This window comes from Phragmites australis, chromosome 3, assembly GCF_958298935.1.
Source record: "Phragmites australis chromosome 3, lpPhrAust1.1, whole genome shotgun sequence".
NCBI classification, from domain to species: Eukaryota; Viridiplantae; Streptophyta; class Magnoliopsida; order Poales; family Poaceae; genus Phragmites; species Phragmites australis.
In genome coordinates this window covers 43,703,402-43,716,855 of record NC_084923.1, presented here as the reverse complement: position 1 = coordinate 43,716,855, position 13,454 = coordinate 43,703,402, and the positions used below count along the sequence as shown (strand labels likewise).

Here is a 13,454-nt window from a genome sequence, read left to right as displayed (position 1 = left end):
GACAACGAAACGCAGGGGTAAAACAGTCCACTACAACGGCAAAGAGAGAAACACGTATAAAGATGATTGTCGGTGCAAATTAATTAACGTAAAAGTATCCACCGAGTTCAACTTAATAACATTATTTTTTTAAAAATTGATTTTTATAAAACTATTGTTATTAGTTGAACTAAAAAAGATCGATGAATACCCTATATTAATTAATTTACACCTAAAAATAACGAAGTACGGTAAGAATGGTACATTGTAAAACCATGGTCATCTAACTTTCATATAATTAACACAGCTGCTAGGTTCCAATCTATTAAAAACACCTTGGGATTTCAGTCGATGGCAAAAACAGCGGTGTCGATGAGGTTAGTTCACTGGGGTGGTTAGATGTTGAATGCGGGAGGCAAAACCGTATGAATGAATCAATGATTTTTTCTATTCAATTTTATCCCAACTCAATTACGCTTTTGTGTTTTCATTAGAATGAGGGTTGACTTTTCACACAGATGTGTATGTTTGCTAAAAAATATTAGTTTTATGTTTTATAATTTATGAAACTTTCTTACTCTATCATTCATCAACGTCTATTATTAGTGTACAATGTATATAACTTAATATTGGCAACTATCTTACAAACTGTATTTGAATTACCCTGATGCAACATCATGTTGCCCTTCCTCCTGGTTCTTTTGGAAAATAAGCTAAATTGCACTTGCTGGTCAGTACAAATTGCCGATTAGCAATATCTTTATTGCTTGCATATTTCATCCGTAGCTCATAATTATGATGATTAATATAATGTGATATCAAAAAAAGCATTATGCATCCTCACTTCACAGTATATTCTTAGCATACTATCCTTCTGTTTATCCTTCTATATATTTGTTGTATGAGCAGGATGTGGTACTGCATGGTTTTCAAGATTATACAACTTCTGAAAAAGAAGGAAGTAGACCCTAAACACTTATTTATATGCATGTGTAATTTGTTATATTTCATTTTCAGTGGTATAGTCATTTGATATCTCAGAATCATGTCATGTTGTTATGAGACTTAATACGCTGATTATCTTTGTTTTCTTAGCCTATGTAGTTGATTTATGCTGGATATAGCTGCACTTAAGGGTGATTCTATACACCTTGTGCAACAGGTCCTCAGCTAAAGTAATTATCTGCTTTTACATGTAATCTAGTATGACTTCAAACTTTTTAGAAGTATCAAGTATTATTTTTTTATTGCACACTCCAGCCTCGACGATGAGCCACATGACGCCCCGACGACGAGCTATTTTCTAGTTAGGATTAAACCTATTGTCGATTTGTGCACAGTGCTTAACTGCTACTGTAGTGCTGCATAAGCCTACATAAAGATTCTGTAATCCCTTTGTTCGTTGCTTTAAAACTCTAAAAATACAAAGCTTGGATCCGAACCAGAGATGAGTAACGAGGTTCCGTTGACACCATTGTGGTTGGAGTAGTCGTTCCTCCTCCGCTTGCTCGGTGAGAGCTGTGATCCCCCTATGCCTACCAGTTCTAGCTGTTAGTTGCGATGATGGAGTGGCTCAACAAAGTGCCACCAGATGAGTCCAAGTAAAGAAAAAGGCAATTGTTTTTTTTAGACATCTAATTTTTTTTTGTTTTACAGTGATGATTGTGAGTCATTTGATAGCCATCCAATGACTCACAGCCTTTCTTCAACCTCCTCCTGCTCGACGCCCGTTGTCATCAGATTTTTCAATCGACGTCGCCCAACATCGGCTCGCTCCCCCGCCTCCGCCCTCCTCCGACCATCTCTGACGGAGGCCCTACCGCTAGATCCGTGGCCGCCACCCCTCCCTCACTAACCTCTCATCTTCGCTCGCCCCGCCCCGATCTCAGCCCGCCCACCGGTCATCCTCCGCCACCTACAGCCGGTAGCGCCCTCACTGCCCGCCCCCGCCTCCTCTGCCAGGTCAGCCTGCTTCCCTCGGGCGTCCCTCTAAGCCCGGGGAGCACACCGGTGGTCGCAAACCCCCCCCCCCCCCTCCCCAAACTCTAACCCTTACCGACGCAGAGGCATCATCGCCTGATAGATCTTCCTAAATTTCAAGCATTTGAAGTTTAGGAAGCGCGAAAGAAAAATCATCTTTGCCCACAATTTTCTTTTTCCTCCCTGATGCCCCTTTGCAGCCCATAAAAGGATCCTCTTCGTGGCCCAACCAAACTTTTTTTTTGGCCGGTGCATTACCTGAGCTTGGACTATAAAAATCCTCAAAAACAGCCTGAATTCTGATCTTCCAAACTGATGGGGGGGGGGGGGGGGACATAGGTGCTTTAAGAGAATGGTTTCCGGTTCCATCCTCGGTGTGATACTCCGCCCAACTCCGGCCAAGCAATGCCGTACTCAGTTGGTTTGATCAAAGGTGGAACAGAAGATTAGGACCTCTAGGGGACTGAATTGTAATTCTGCTTTTCTACAGGGGTTCCTCTGCAATTAGTGATTTGTAATTTTGATGTTACATCGATGAAATACAGACCCGATTCCTCTTATATATATAAAAAATCTTTCCTATCTCCACCCAAGCGTTTTATCACGTATTTCAATGCGGGATGTTCGAAGAGTATGCGACTCGGTAGATTGTAGGAGTAGCACAGCTGGACTTCTAGCTTTAAAAAGCTAAAGCTACCTATATATCGGCGTGAGCAAGTCGACCTTTATTTCCGTGTGCGTCTTTGACAGGCCAGTCATATATATATGTATGTACGTACGCAGCTTGGCCTTGCCTTTGCAGTTTACGTTGATTGGATCTACCATGGATGAGACGGACGTGGCAGAGCAGGCAGCGACGACGTCCCGCGACTGGGACGGCCTGCCCGGTGATCTCTTGACGTGCATCGGCGGGCTCCTTGGCCTCCCTGCCCGCCTATGCTTCCGCGGAGTGTGCCGGTCCTGGAGCGCAGCGCTAGCGCTCCCGGCGATGCCATCCCCGTGGCTGGTGATCCCTGACGGCTGGAACATCTGCGACAGGGACCGCTTCAGTTTTCACTCGCTCCCGACGCGCAGCCCCATGCGGTGGACGCTCCAGGGCGAGCGCTGCATCGGCTCCAGCGGCGGCTGGCTCGCCCTCGTCGACGCCGGCCTCAGCATCACGCTGCTGAACCCCCTCACGGACGCGCAGCAAGCAGTCCGCCTGCCTCCGCTCGGCCCGCTCCGACGCGACGGCATCTTTGCCTACACGCCAATGTCGCCCGACGGCACGCTGCAGCTACGTACCCAAAAAGACAAAATACTCTTTTCCAGGGCTCAGAATTGTTTGGTCCAAAGGGTGGCCTTCGCCCCCAACCCTACCGCGCAGGACTACGCGGTCGCCGTCCTCTGCCGCGACGACCAAGGCCTGGCGTTCACGACGGCAAGCAGCAACGGTTGGCAGTGGCTGGACTGGCCCGTCGCGGCTGGCCGCGCCGCCCCACAAGATGGCGACGAGGAGGAGGTCGAGGTCGATGCCGTATATGTCAACTGTGACCTGGACCTTGTCTACCATGGAGGCAAGTTCTACTACATGACGCTGTGCGGGCAGATATGGGCCCTCGACCCTGCCGCACCGTCTCCAGTCGCGCCGGTGCCGTTCGCCAAGTGGCGCCCCCCAGGCCCCGACCACTATCACTACGGGAAGCACCTCGTGTTCACCGACGACGGGGCGCTGCACGTGGTGTGGAGCGACGTCCCCGGCCTGTCCGATGCCACGTGCGCCCGCCCGATGCGAATGCATGTTAAGAGGTACGAGCCGAGCAGGCGCGCGCGGCGCTGGAGGAAGGTGCGGCACCTGGGCGGCAGCGCCTTCCTCATCGGCAACCGCAACCACTCGGTGGCGGTGCCGGTGCCGGCCTCTTCGCCGTCGACGTGGTTGAGGCCCAACTGCGTCTACTTCACCGACTTGGCTCCAGGTTCCGACAACTTCAAGGATCGCGACGAGTATGTGGACCCGGGGGAGATTTGGGAGTTCGACGTGGAGACCGGTAGCTTTCGGGCGTGCGACCTCGGAGGCTTGGATTGGTTTGACTGGCATAAGGCCATCTGGTTTACACCTAGGGGTGGTGGGAATCCGATTACAGACCGGATAGTTTCCTTCGCACAGTTGTTTCCACATCTTATTTGCAAGTAATAAAAATTCTTTTGGACTTGACTAGGCTCCGGCCGTGCATCCAATTGCACTCCCACCTGCACACCTATTTCTGGCTACAAGTCTTAGCATTCACACCATTCCGGTTTCGGCAACCACACTTCAACATCCTGCAAACCAGGAGAGCGCATTGGCGCGTACTGCGGCCTTCTCGCTAGTGGACTAAAACGCACAGGGGTCAAATCCATATGGAAAGTAATGCCATCATTGCATAGAGCAAAAAAAAAAGCAAATGGAAGCATATTTCCTTCTCATAAAACTATTGATCCTTTCCATGGTAAAATCTGACCTAATCTTGTTTCGTCAAATCGCCATTGAACTCAGATACTTTCGTGTTACATAGGTTTTATATAGTCATTTACTTCGTTGTTCAGTTAAACTGAAATCCACCATTATTTCATTATTTTTGAACTTTTATGTTCAGTTAAACTTTCTTTTTGGTGATAATGACTGCAATTGTTGAACCTCCTTATTGATTACCTCGTTCTGATCACAACATGTTCAACTTTGCCTATTGCTTAAAGATTTCTGCACTCCTATTCAATGAAATATTCAAGAACGATGTTATCCTGGGTATTGTCCAAAGGGGAATCTGAAAATGCCTCTACGACAAATTAAGCAATATAAATTACATGCAATTTGTGGAAATAACAGTTCAATAAAGATCTGAAAGATTATTCGTGTGAGCACCCAAGTTGCCTCAGTTAGCCCTACATGGCACAAAAGAAGAGTTGTTCACATCTTATGGTCCTAATTGGAATATAGAATCAAAACTTGCAAGTTTCAGACATGTCAAGCTTTACTAACTTGTTGCCCTGACTCAGTTGGCCGCACGAAATTGGAGCAAATGGCTGCACCAAAAAAACAAAATCAGTGCAAAATTGAAGCAAGCAGATGCAATTTGAGAGCATAGAGGGCACCAAATTTGGGAGCCAAAATACAACCTCTCTCTCCTACGCCTCGTCTGTTTTTTCTCTCAGCCTCCTTCCACCATCCTTCTATGACCACCTCCACCACTGCTTCTACCCTGCTGTTCCCGTCCTCATGCTCCGCCATGGGTGGGGGGAGTGTGAGACATGAGACGGACAAGTATAGATTAGAGTCGTCGATGGCACGTGAACAGATTTAGAGGTCATGCCTGCCCACCACGCCACCGGCCTCCCAAAAGTGCCCTCGCCCACCACAGCACCCTCACTTCTTCGGATATGGTGCGAGCTCGACCGTCGCTACACCAACACGTGAGTTACGTCGCCTCGCCATGTCATGGGGTGAGGGTGTTGGGAGGCAGTATGGAGTTGACGGGGAACATGGAGGATGAATACGGTGAAGAAGAGATGTTGGCAGAGGAAGGAGGTGTGCCTCGATCTAGTGGCGACGAAGTGAGAGAAAGAGGAGGAGAGAGTAACGGGAGGGGAACATGCTGGAGAGGGAGAATGGTGAATCCCCACGTTTGCGTTCCCCTTCGCTTGTTCAGGGCTTGTTTTTTATGGCAAGGCATAAAAATCACATGGAATTAAATCCTGTTGGGGGTTTTTTATGTACCAATAACATCTCTCTCCTAACAAAGGATACAAACCACCACCTGGAAAATGTTCTCGTTGTTATTTAGGAGACACAAGGATAAAAATCCTGATCAATCAAAAAAATAAAAAAAGAATTTGAAAATGTTGCTACAATATAGAAAATATGTGGCATGGTTAATCTTTCGCAAGTACTAATACATATATCGGATCAAGTCAATCATTAGTACAAGTCATCTACTAACTCAAATTGTCTCACAGTAGATTAGTTCATACAGGCAATTCAACATTCAAAGTATGGAGACAATTAAACTATGAGAATTGACTCCATATCATGTCCAAATGCAAATTAGGCCTGATTCAAATTAATAATTGACATCATATTCTACAAAATTATAACCCAGAAGCTCTAAATGTGATCTTCACTGTATGTTTAGCTTCTCTGCTATCTAACACAATAGCCAAGTACTTGAGTCTGTCCAGTTGGAGATTTAGATACTTCCGCAGCAACCCAGATGAAATAACGTACCATTCTAGATCATTAATCAAATGAGTCCAGAAATTAAAAAGTTTAAATTTTGCAAGACCACAGACACTTTGATAAAATTATCGTAAAACTACATATTTAAACAATAGTTTCACAAAACTACATATTTAATATCAATTTTATCACAAAATTATAAATCTTTGACAAAATTATCGCAAAACTATAGATTTAAATAATAATTTCACAAAACTCCATATTTAGCGTCGATTTGATCGCAAAACTAAAGATTCTAGATAAGATATTCCCAGTCCCGTTACCATGACGACCGAGCCCCACTTGCAGCCTCACAACAACTGCCAACTCATAAAACGAACTGTCCAGGTGCTTATGAAACTACGATTAGTCACATGAACTCTTAGACGATCCGTTTCATGAGCTGACAGCTGTTGTGAGATTGCAAGCAAGGCCCGGTCATCATGATAACAGAGCTGAAAATAGCTCCTCTAGAATATATAGTTTTGCGATAAAATCGACGCTAAACCTATAGTTTTGTGAAATTATTGCTTAAATTTACAGTTTTGCGATAATTTTACCAAACTATATGTAGTTTGCGATAAAATCAACAGTAAATTTGTAGTTTTGTAAAACTATTATTTAAATTTGTGGTTTTGCAATCATTTTATCAAAGTATATGCAGTTTTACGAAATTTACTCAATTAAAAAATGTTGATTGCCAAGTGGATGATGCACCGGAGCAACCCCAAAGTGAGCTTGACAATAATTGATGGTCTAGACATCTGGACAACCTGAGAAAAAAAATACAACCTGTAATGCTCTTGCACGGAAAGCAAATTATCATAGGAATATATGTAAAGAGAGATGAGAATGCTAGTAAGCTTTGGATTCTAACCCTTAATGCACTCAAATAATCTGATGCCAATGAGGCAATGAGAATGTGCAGTTGTATCATTGCACCATTCATATTGCTTATGCACCCTAACATTACTTTAACTCTAAGTTTCAACTCTCAATTGCCAAACAAACACATGAAAAACGAAAACATGGATGAGCATGAAAGGAGTATGCATTTCTGTTAAAAACAAAATTCCTCACTATAGTTTCCATGATATATTTCAGACTCAATAAATAACTTCAAGGGCATGTATCAGTTAACACAGGATGCTGTTGTCGTCGGACATAAAACTGGACAAAATTGGAAGAATCTGAAATAGGCTACATACATATAGACAAGGCTGATTCATGAAGGTGGGGATCTCACAGGCCACAAATGTCTCCTTGCACAAGAACCACAAGATTATTATTACTCAAGACAAGGGAAAAGGATGCCATCTTACAGCTCTGTATATATATTCCGAATTTTGAATTCAATCATGCCTTCCAGCAAGTGCCAATGATAATGATAAGATCAAAGTGCATACCTTAGGACCAATCTCACCCTTAACCCACAGTAAATGAACCCTTGGGTTCTTGAAGTTGATGAAAATTTCTAATTTCAGCTCACACTTGAAGATATTTGTTCAGCTCACCCTTGGGTTGCTTTTGCCATTTTCTCATCTGAAAGTTCTTCAATTGATTCCAGAACAGCAAGACAGTTCTTGATGGAATAATTGTCATTTAACCTTTTTGTTTCATCGAGTTCATCCACAACAATTTTAGTTTGCTTCTTCCTGAAATCCAGGTAGTCTTGTAGAACTCCGGCAACCTGACTTTGCTTCCTCTTTTTCCCAGGGACATCTACTTTCTATCCAGAACAAGCAGAAGCTGTTTGTTCAGTGACTATTTGATTCCTCTTGCCCATCTAGATTTGCAAAGAAAGGGTTCAGGTCAACAACAGAAGCATCATTGTCAATAGGGATGACATGTTCAGTTCTTGAAGATGGTGGTTGTTTAGTTGGCTCAGTTGATGTGAAATTCAAATCTCCTTTAGCAATACTTCATGTTTCATAAAGTGAAAATGCTTAGAGTTCAGAGGATATCTAATTGAGGCCCTGCAGTTGCAAGAGTAGCAAAACGAACAGGTTTCAGAAATGAGTTGTAGGTATTAATCTCGCAACATGATAAGAAGGCTGTTATGCATCTGCTGTAATAGCAAAAAATGTTTCAAAAACTAAATAGAAGCAATATTGCCGCAACATACAAGAACACAATACATTTGCTGTCAAACATAAAGGGTGTAAATCGAAAAGACTCAATGTTGGAAAGTGCGATACAGTCTAAGCAACATTTGCCAGCACAAAGGGACAACCAAAAATTGATATTTACAATGCCACGTCAAGAAAAAATCACAGCATGGATCAAATAGGCTAGATAGGTCAACTCGCGCATGAGGGAAACTTGCTATCTAGACCTGAACATGCTATTGATTTGATGGACCCAGAAGCACACTCGCACATTTGTAAAGACCAGAAGCACAAAATTTCAGACAGAATTTCAAAACTGTTACTTGAGTAACATCACTGATAGATTACCTTCATACAATCTTTCCAAGTTGTCGAACAGATGGAAAGGCTTTGAGCAAAATTTTCTCACCTTTGGAAAGTCCTGTTGAATGCAAAAGAAAACTATTAGTAACATTAAGACACAACTATTAATGGAGGTAGAGTGAAGGTCTTACATTGATAAGTTTTTCCCATATTTGTGGTTCAGCATTGATCATGCACAAAGAGTCATTCCATCATGTACCACTTTGCTTCCTTGCATCACGAATTGCCTTGTAGTTTCCTTTGAGTTCTTTTTTCTTTTCTTGTATATGCTGTTTTGTAAATCCAGCTGATGGAAATTTCTCATCGAACATCTTGACAATGCTTTTCCATCCTTCAGCTAGCCATCCATTTTGGCCTCTGAACTTTTCATGATTGTGCTCATGAAGGATATCTGCAAGACCTTTCTCATAACTGAAGTTCCATGAATGATTACAAAAAAATAGTTCATCTTCTTCTTCCATTTGCATGAAGTTCTTGATTTTCTCCTTCCTAGATTCCATTCCATAATCTCATTTCTAGAGCCCATTATCTAACATTTATAGATAGGACAAATTTAGATATAGTATAAATGCACAATTGGTTCAGAAATGAAGTAATAAGCTTGGCAAAAACAAAAACGTTCAGCAATTGCACTAGCTAAGGAATCAATTGGCAAGTGGCATAAGAAATGCCTCTGGTGTTAGTCTATCAGCAGGTACTATATTGAACATATGTTTGCTTCTGAAGTATCATAACTTAATCCAAAGTTCAAGCAACAACTAATGGGTACACCATACTACAAAACTGAACTACCCAATCAAAACCAATAGCTCATCCTAATGGTATCGAAAAGACCCAGGTGATCAAAAAGTATGCTTATCGAACAGTTGATCCAAAAGACAAGAGGCAGTTTTCTGTAGCATCGATGACCAGTCTAAAGCCTAGAACTTGTCATTCTTTCACTAAATATATAGCCTCCCTCCTAGCAGCCAACATGCAGAGCTATGGATATACTTGGCGGATTACCGCGCCTACGCCGCGTTTGTTTTTTTTCACAAAACATGATAAAAGAAGACAAAAAAATTAGGTTCACCAATTTTGGGTATCTCAATATTTATTTATAAATTTATTAATATTTAACACATTCATTTAATTATGGGAAAAACAGTATTATTTTTATACATGCACATATTTTTAATATGTAGACGACAATAATACGAACCTAACAAAATTTGTTTCATATTTTTTTGAGTTTTAGATTTTTCTGTGCATTTTAGATTATTTCAGTCGATTTATCAATATAACTATTATACCTTTCGCTGTTTTTTAAAATTTTCCAAAAAAATATATTATACATATAAATATATGGATACGTATATATATATACATATTAGTATCTATATATACGTGTATACATACGTAGAACCCTACATAAACAGTAGCTACAGTATCTTAAACCACTAGAATCGTCTAATTCTTGGAGCTTTAATATATAACCTACCTCCTCCCTCCCACTGCTCACATCACCATCTCTCTCCCTTCTTTGGATATTCTGGTCTGGTCTCCACCATCATCACAACACCCTTTTGTAAGGAGTGGCGAGCGGGAAAAAGAGAGGACATGAGGCTCAGCTGCAACAGTTGTCGCGTTCTACGCAAGGGCTGCAACGAAGCCTGCACCATCCGCCCCTGCTTGCAGTGGATCAAGTTCATCCGCCCCTGCCCTGAGGCATAGGCCAACGCCGCCGCCTTCCTCGCCAAGTTCTACGGCCGCGCCGGCCTCATGAACCTCATCAAAACGGAACTAGAAAACCTCAGGCCTGGTGAGTAGTACACTAATATTTGCTACCTGCACCGCCTCGCTCCTAGCTTGCTTTGCCTCCTCTCCTCTACTCTAAGGCTCTGACAAACTAACAAACCATCGATCAATCCCTACTTGCAGCTATCTTTCGTTCCCAATACGTAACAATGAAATCTAGTAAATATAAGAGCAAACAGCGTCAAGCCTTCAAACCACTATGATCAGCTATCTCGTTCACAGAATGCAAACCACGCAGCAAGGGATATCCTGCGGATCCAACAACTCATCACAAGTCTAAAGATCGAAGCACATATAACACCACTAGTTAAGAAACAAAACAAGAAATTCGCATGAGCCGGGAGACCAGAGAGAGCGACGGGGACAAAAAAAAAATCACGAGTCCGGAGGCGTTTTTTTCTCCCCGTGGATCGACAGGGATAGGGGTGGAATGAGCCTGGGTTATTTTGGCCTGTGAGGTATAAAAGGACATCCGGGTTTGGGAGGGGTTAAACTCATGAGCCGAATTGCTCTTATGGAATGGGTTAGGATCTCTGCTTACTGCGCGCCGCCGGGCTGCACGGGCTGCGTCGTCCGCCACGCCGACGGCTCCACTCTGCAGAGCTGAAAATGATGCGTTCTTGTTCCTGTCTCGTGACATCTTCAGATAATAACGAGCAAGACGAATTGCTACTAGTTACTGCGGTCTTGCTGCTCGCGAGACTGCGATATTACCAGCGTATGCTACCGTTGACAGTTCACTGAAAGATCTGAAATTCTGCAAGATGCCCCTTCAGTCTTGAAACGGAGCTGATAGTGAGGGAACTCTGTAACCTAATCTCCGAACCGTTAGATAATTATCCGGTTCTTGAGACGAACCCGCGCCTTCGCCATGCGTGTCTGCGTGAAACTTTCGTCAGGCTTTGATTTGGCCTCCCAGGTTCTGGAGAAGGCTGTTCTCTAGGTTGGATTGGCAACTGACGCTTGCAAAAAAGAATGTGCTGGAGATACGTCGAACTGTCGAATATTGCCGTCACGGATCACTGTCTCTAGATCCGAGGCTGGACTGATTTTTTTGATTGCTGTTGTTCTAAGCCTGACTAGTACTACAAGGCAGTGGCCCGTCATGGTCTGTTAACTGACAGCTCGCTTTTGCCGTCAGAATGGAATCGTGCTGCTTGTTGTGGCATGCAGATGCAGTAGAGTGAATATCTCACTTTCTACTGTTTCTGAAGGATGATACATTGAACCTCTGCCATGAATTCATATTTAGTTGATTGTTTCCCTGTTAAAAGTAAAAAAGGTAGGTCAGTTTAAACGAATCAGAATAGAAGTCTTTGTACTGTTGAAGCAAACTTCTGCCAAAACGCATCAGGTGCACCCGTACGGTTTGTTTTACAGAGTGGTATAATTTTGAGGCATTGGGCGGAACTGAATCAGGAGTTGTACCATCTTGCGCGGTGGATAGATTACTTCCATTCACCTCAATGCGATGAATTCTTCATGTGTGGTGGATCTCCCATCTGAAGGATTCATCGCATTTTGGCAAACAACATTTCAAGAACAAGGGTGATGAACTGATGATTCTTTGGCTAGGCCATCTTGGATCGAGGCCACACTCCTGAATTCTGGATCACCGCTTACCTATGAAATCAAAAGGAGACGTCAGCAAAATACGCGCAAGTCAAAGGCAAAGCCAGATTTTGCTGACTTCAGAGGCCATATCCCACCTTGACACAAGTGACAGAACTTCAATCTTTTGTTTTTTGTTTTGCGACTGCAGGATTTTGACCAAGCTTCTTATATAACCTTCAGTCTTGAGACAGACTACATGAACAGAAGCTACATAACATGGCTACCATCAAGCTCACTCTTCCGGTGGCTCTCCTGCTGTGAGGTAGGCTGGTAGCTGCCTCTGCACCCTCTCTTCTTCCTCCAAACTCTTCTCTCCCGTCGTTCTCCTGCTCCTTCATGAATGGTGATTCTTTTCTCAGTTATGCAGGGCTCTCCATTCCGAGCACAGAGGCAAAGGAGGGGAAAATCTGTCCCATGTTCTGCCTGAACGCGAAGTGCATGACGTGCCCATCCAAAGGCTGCGAGCAGCTGAAACCAGTGTGCAACTGCTGCCTGGCCGAGGAGAACGGCTGCACCATCTACCTGAGCAATGGAGAAGTGGTGAACTGCTCTTGAAGTCTTTCTTGTATGGTCAGAGAAGAAGATATATCTTGCCGTTGAATAAAAGGTCTCCCTTTGTGTATAACATCATTGCTGTAAGGGAAGTATTTCTGTTGAATGAAATTTTTGCAAAAATAAACAGAATTGTGTAATAAACATATACGCAGTAGTTGCATGTAATGTATGATTTCACCAGAAGGTAAGACCTGAATTTACATTGCAGCGTTGCACAGATAAATTTGTAGGAACGAGACAATCAAACCAAAATTTACGAAACTGCATAGCTAATTCTGTTTGAGAGTTAACTTCCAATTCCATACGGTTAAACACACATCACATTCCTACCAAAGCCCATAATTTTGCAACACAACACATTGCTAAACAATGACAGGTTACAACCAGAACACACAAAATACAAACACAACTACAATCCACATAATTTTATTCAAAAATAGCTTATAGATTTGTCATGATTATTCACTTGAACCATTGAAATGTCATAACATGATACAACTCACAATCTGAACATAACTCTTTTTATCTAATAATATATAATTATTTAACAAAATTTAAATCTCTATGGCACGAAGATTCAGTAAACCGATACGGCAAGGTAATATTTTTGGCTTGTCTTCTCCAAACTCAAGTCACCTTGTTCAAATGGCAAAAGTTTCTCTGAGATTTACATTCTTAGTTATTTTCATATGTCAGAAAATGTATATTTGCCTCTCTTCAGAGCAGAAATGTACCAAGTGTAATATGAAAAAGAAATTGTTTTGTGTTGTCTAATCCTACAACCTACATGGTACTACGGTACAACAATAAAGGAGATCTTATGAGCA

General features: G+C 42.7%; 1 protein-coding gene and 2 long non-coding RNA genes across 3 annotated transcripts; 1 reads left to right on the top strand and 2 right to left on the bottom strand.

Moving 5' to 3' along the window:
• The first annotated feature begins 2,782 nt into the window (after positions 1 to 2,782).
• On the top strand, positions 2,783 to 4,132 carry LOC133910754 (uncharacterized). The gene has a single exon (XM_062353038.1). It carries the CDS (start codon positions 2,783 to 2,785, stop codon positions 4,130 to 4,132), a length of 1,350 nt encoding a protein of 449 aa, XP_062209022.1.
• A 2,454-nt stretch (positions 4,133 to 6,586) lies between these two features.
• On the bottom strand, positions 6,587 to 9,588 carry LOC133911235 (uncharacterized). The gene is made up of 4 exons (XR_009908630.1): positions 8,793 to 9,588; positions 8,647 to 8,719; positions 7,399 to 8,166; positions 6,587 to 6,963 (listed from the first exon to the last, which is right to left on the bottom strand). It is a non-coding gene; the product is annotated as an uncharacterized LOC133911235 (long non-coding RNA).
• A 1,455-nt stretch (positions 9,589 to 11,043) lies between these two features.
• On the bottom strand, positions 11,044 to 12,700 carry LOC133911234 (uncharacterized). The gene is made up of 3 exons (XR_009908629.1): positions 12,168 to 12,700; positions 11,887 to 12,081; positions 11,044 to 11,722 (listed from the first exon to the last, which is right to left on the bottom strand). It is a non-coding gene; the product is annotated as an uncharacterized LOC133911234 (long non-coding RNA).
• Between the last annotated feature and the right edge of the window lie 754 nt (positions 12,701 to 13,454).

Excerpts from the sequence above, each read along its gene's own strand:
- LOC133910754 (XM_062353038.1), top strand. The coding sequence starts at position 2,783 with ATGGATGAGACGGACGTGGCAGAGCAGGCAGCGACGACGTCCCGCGAC.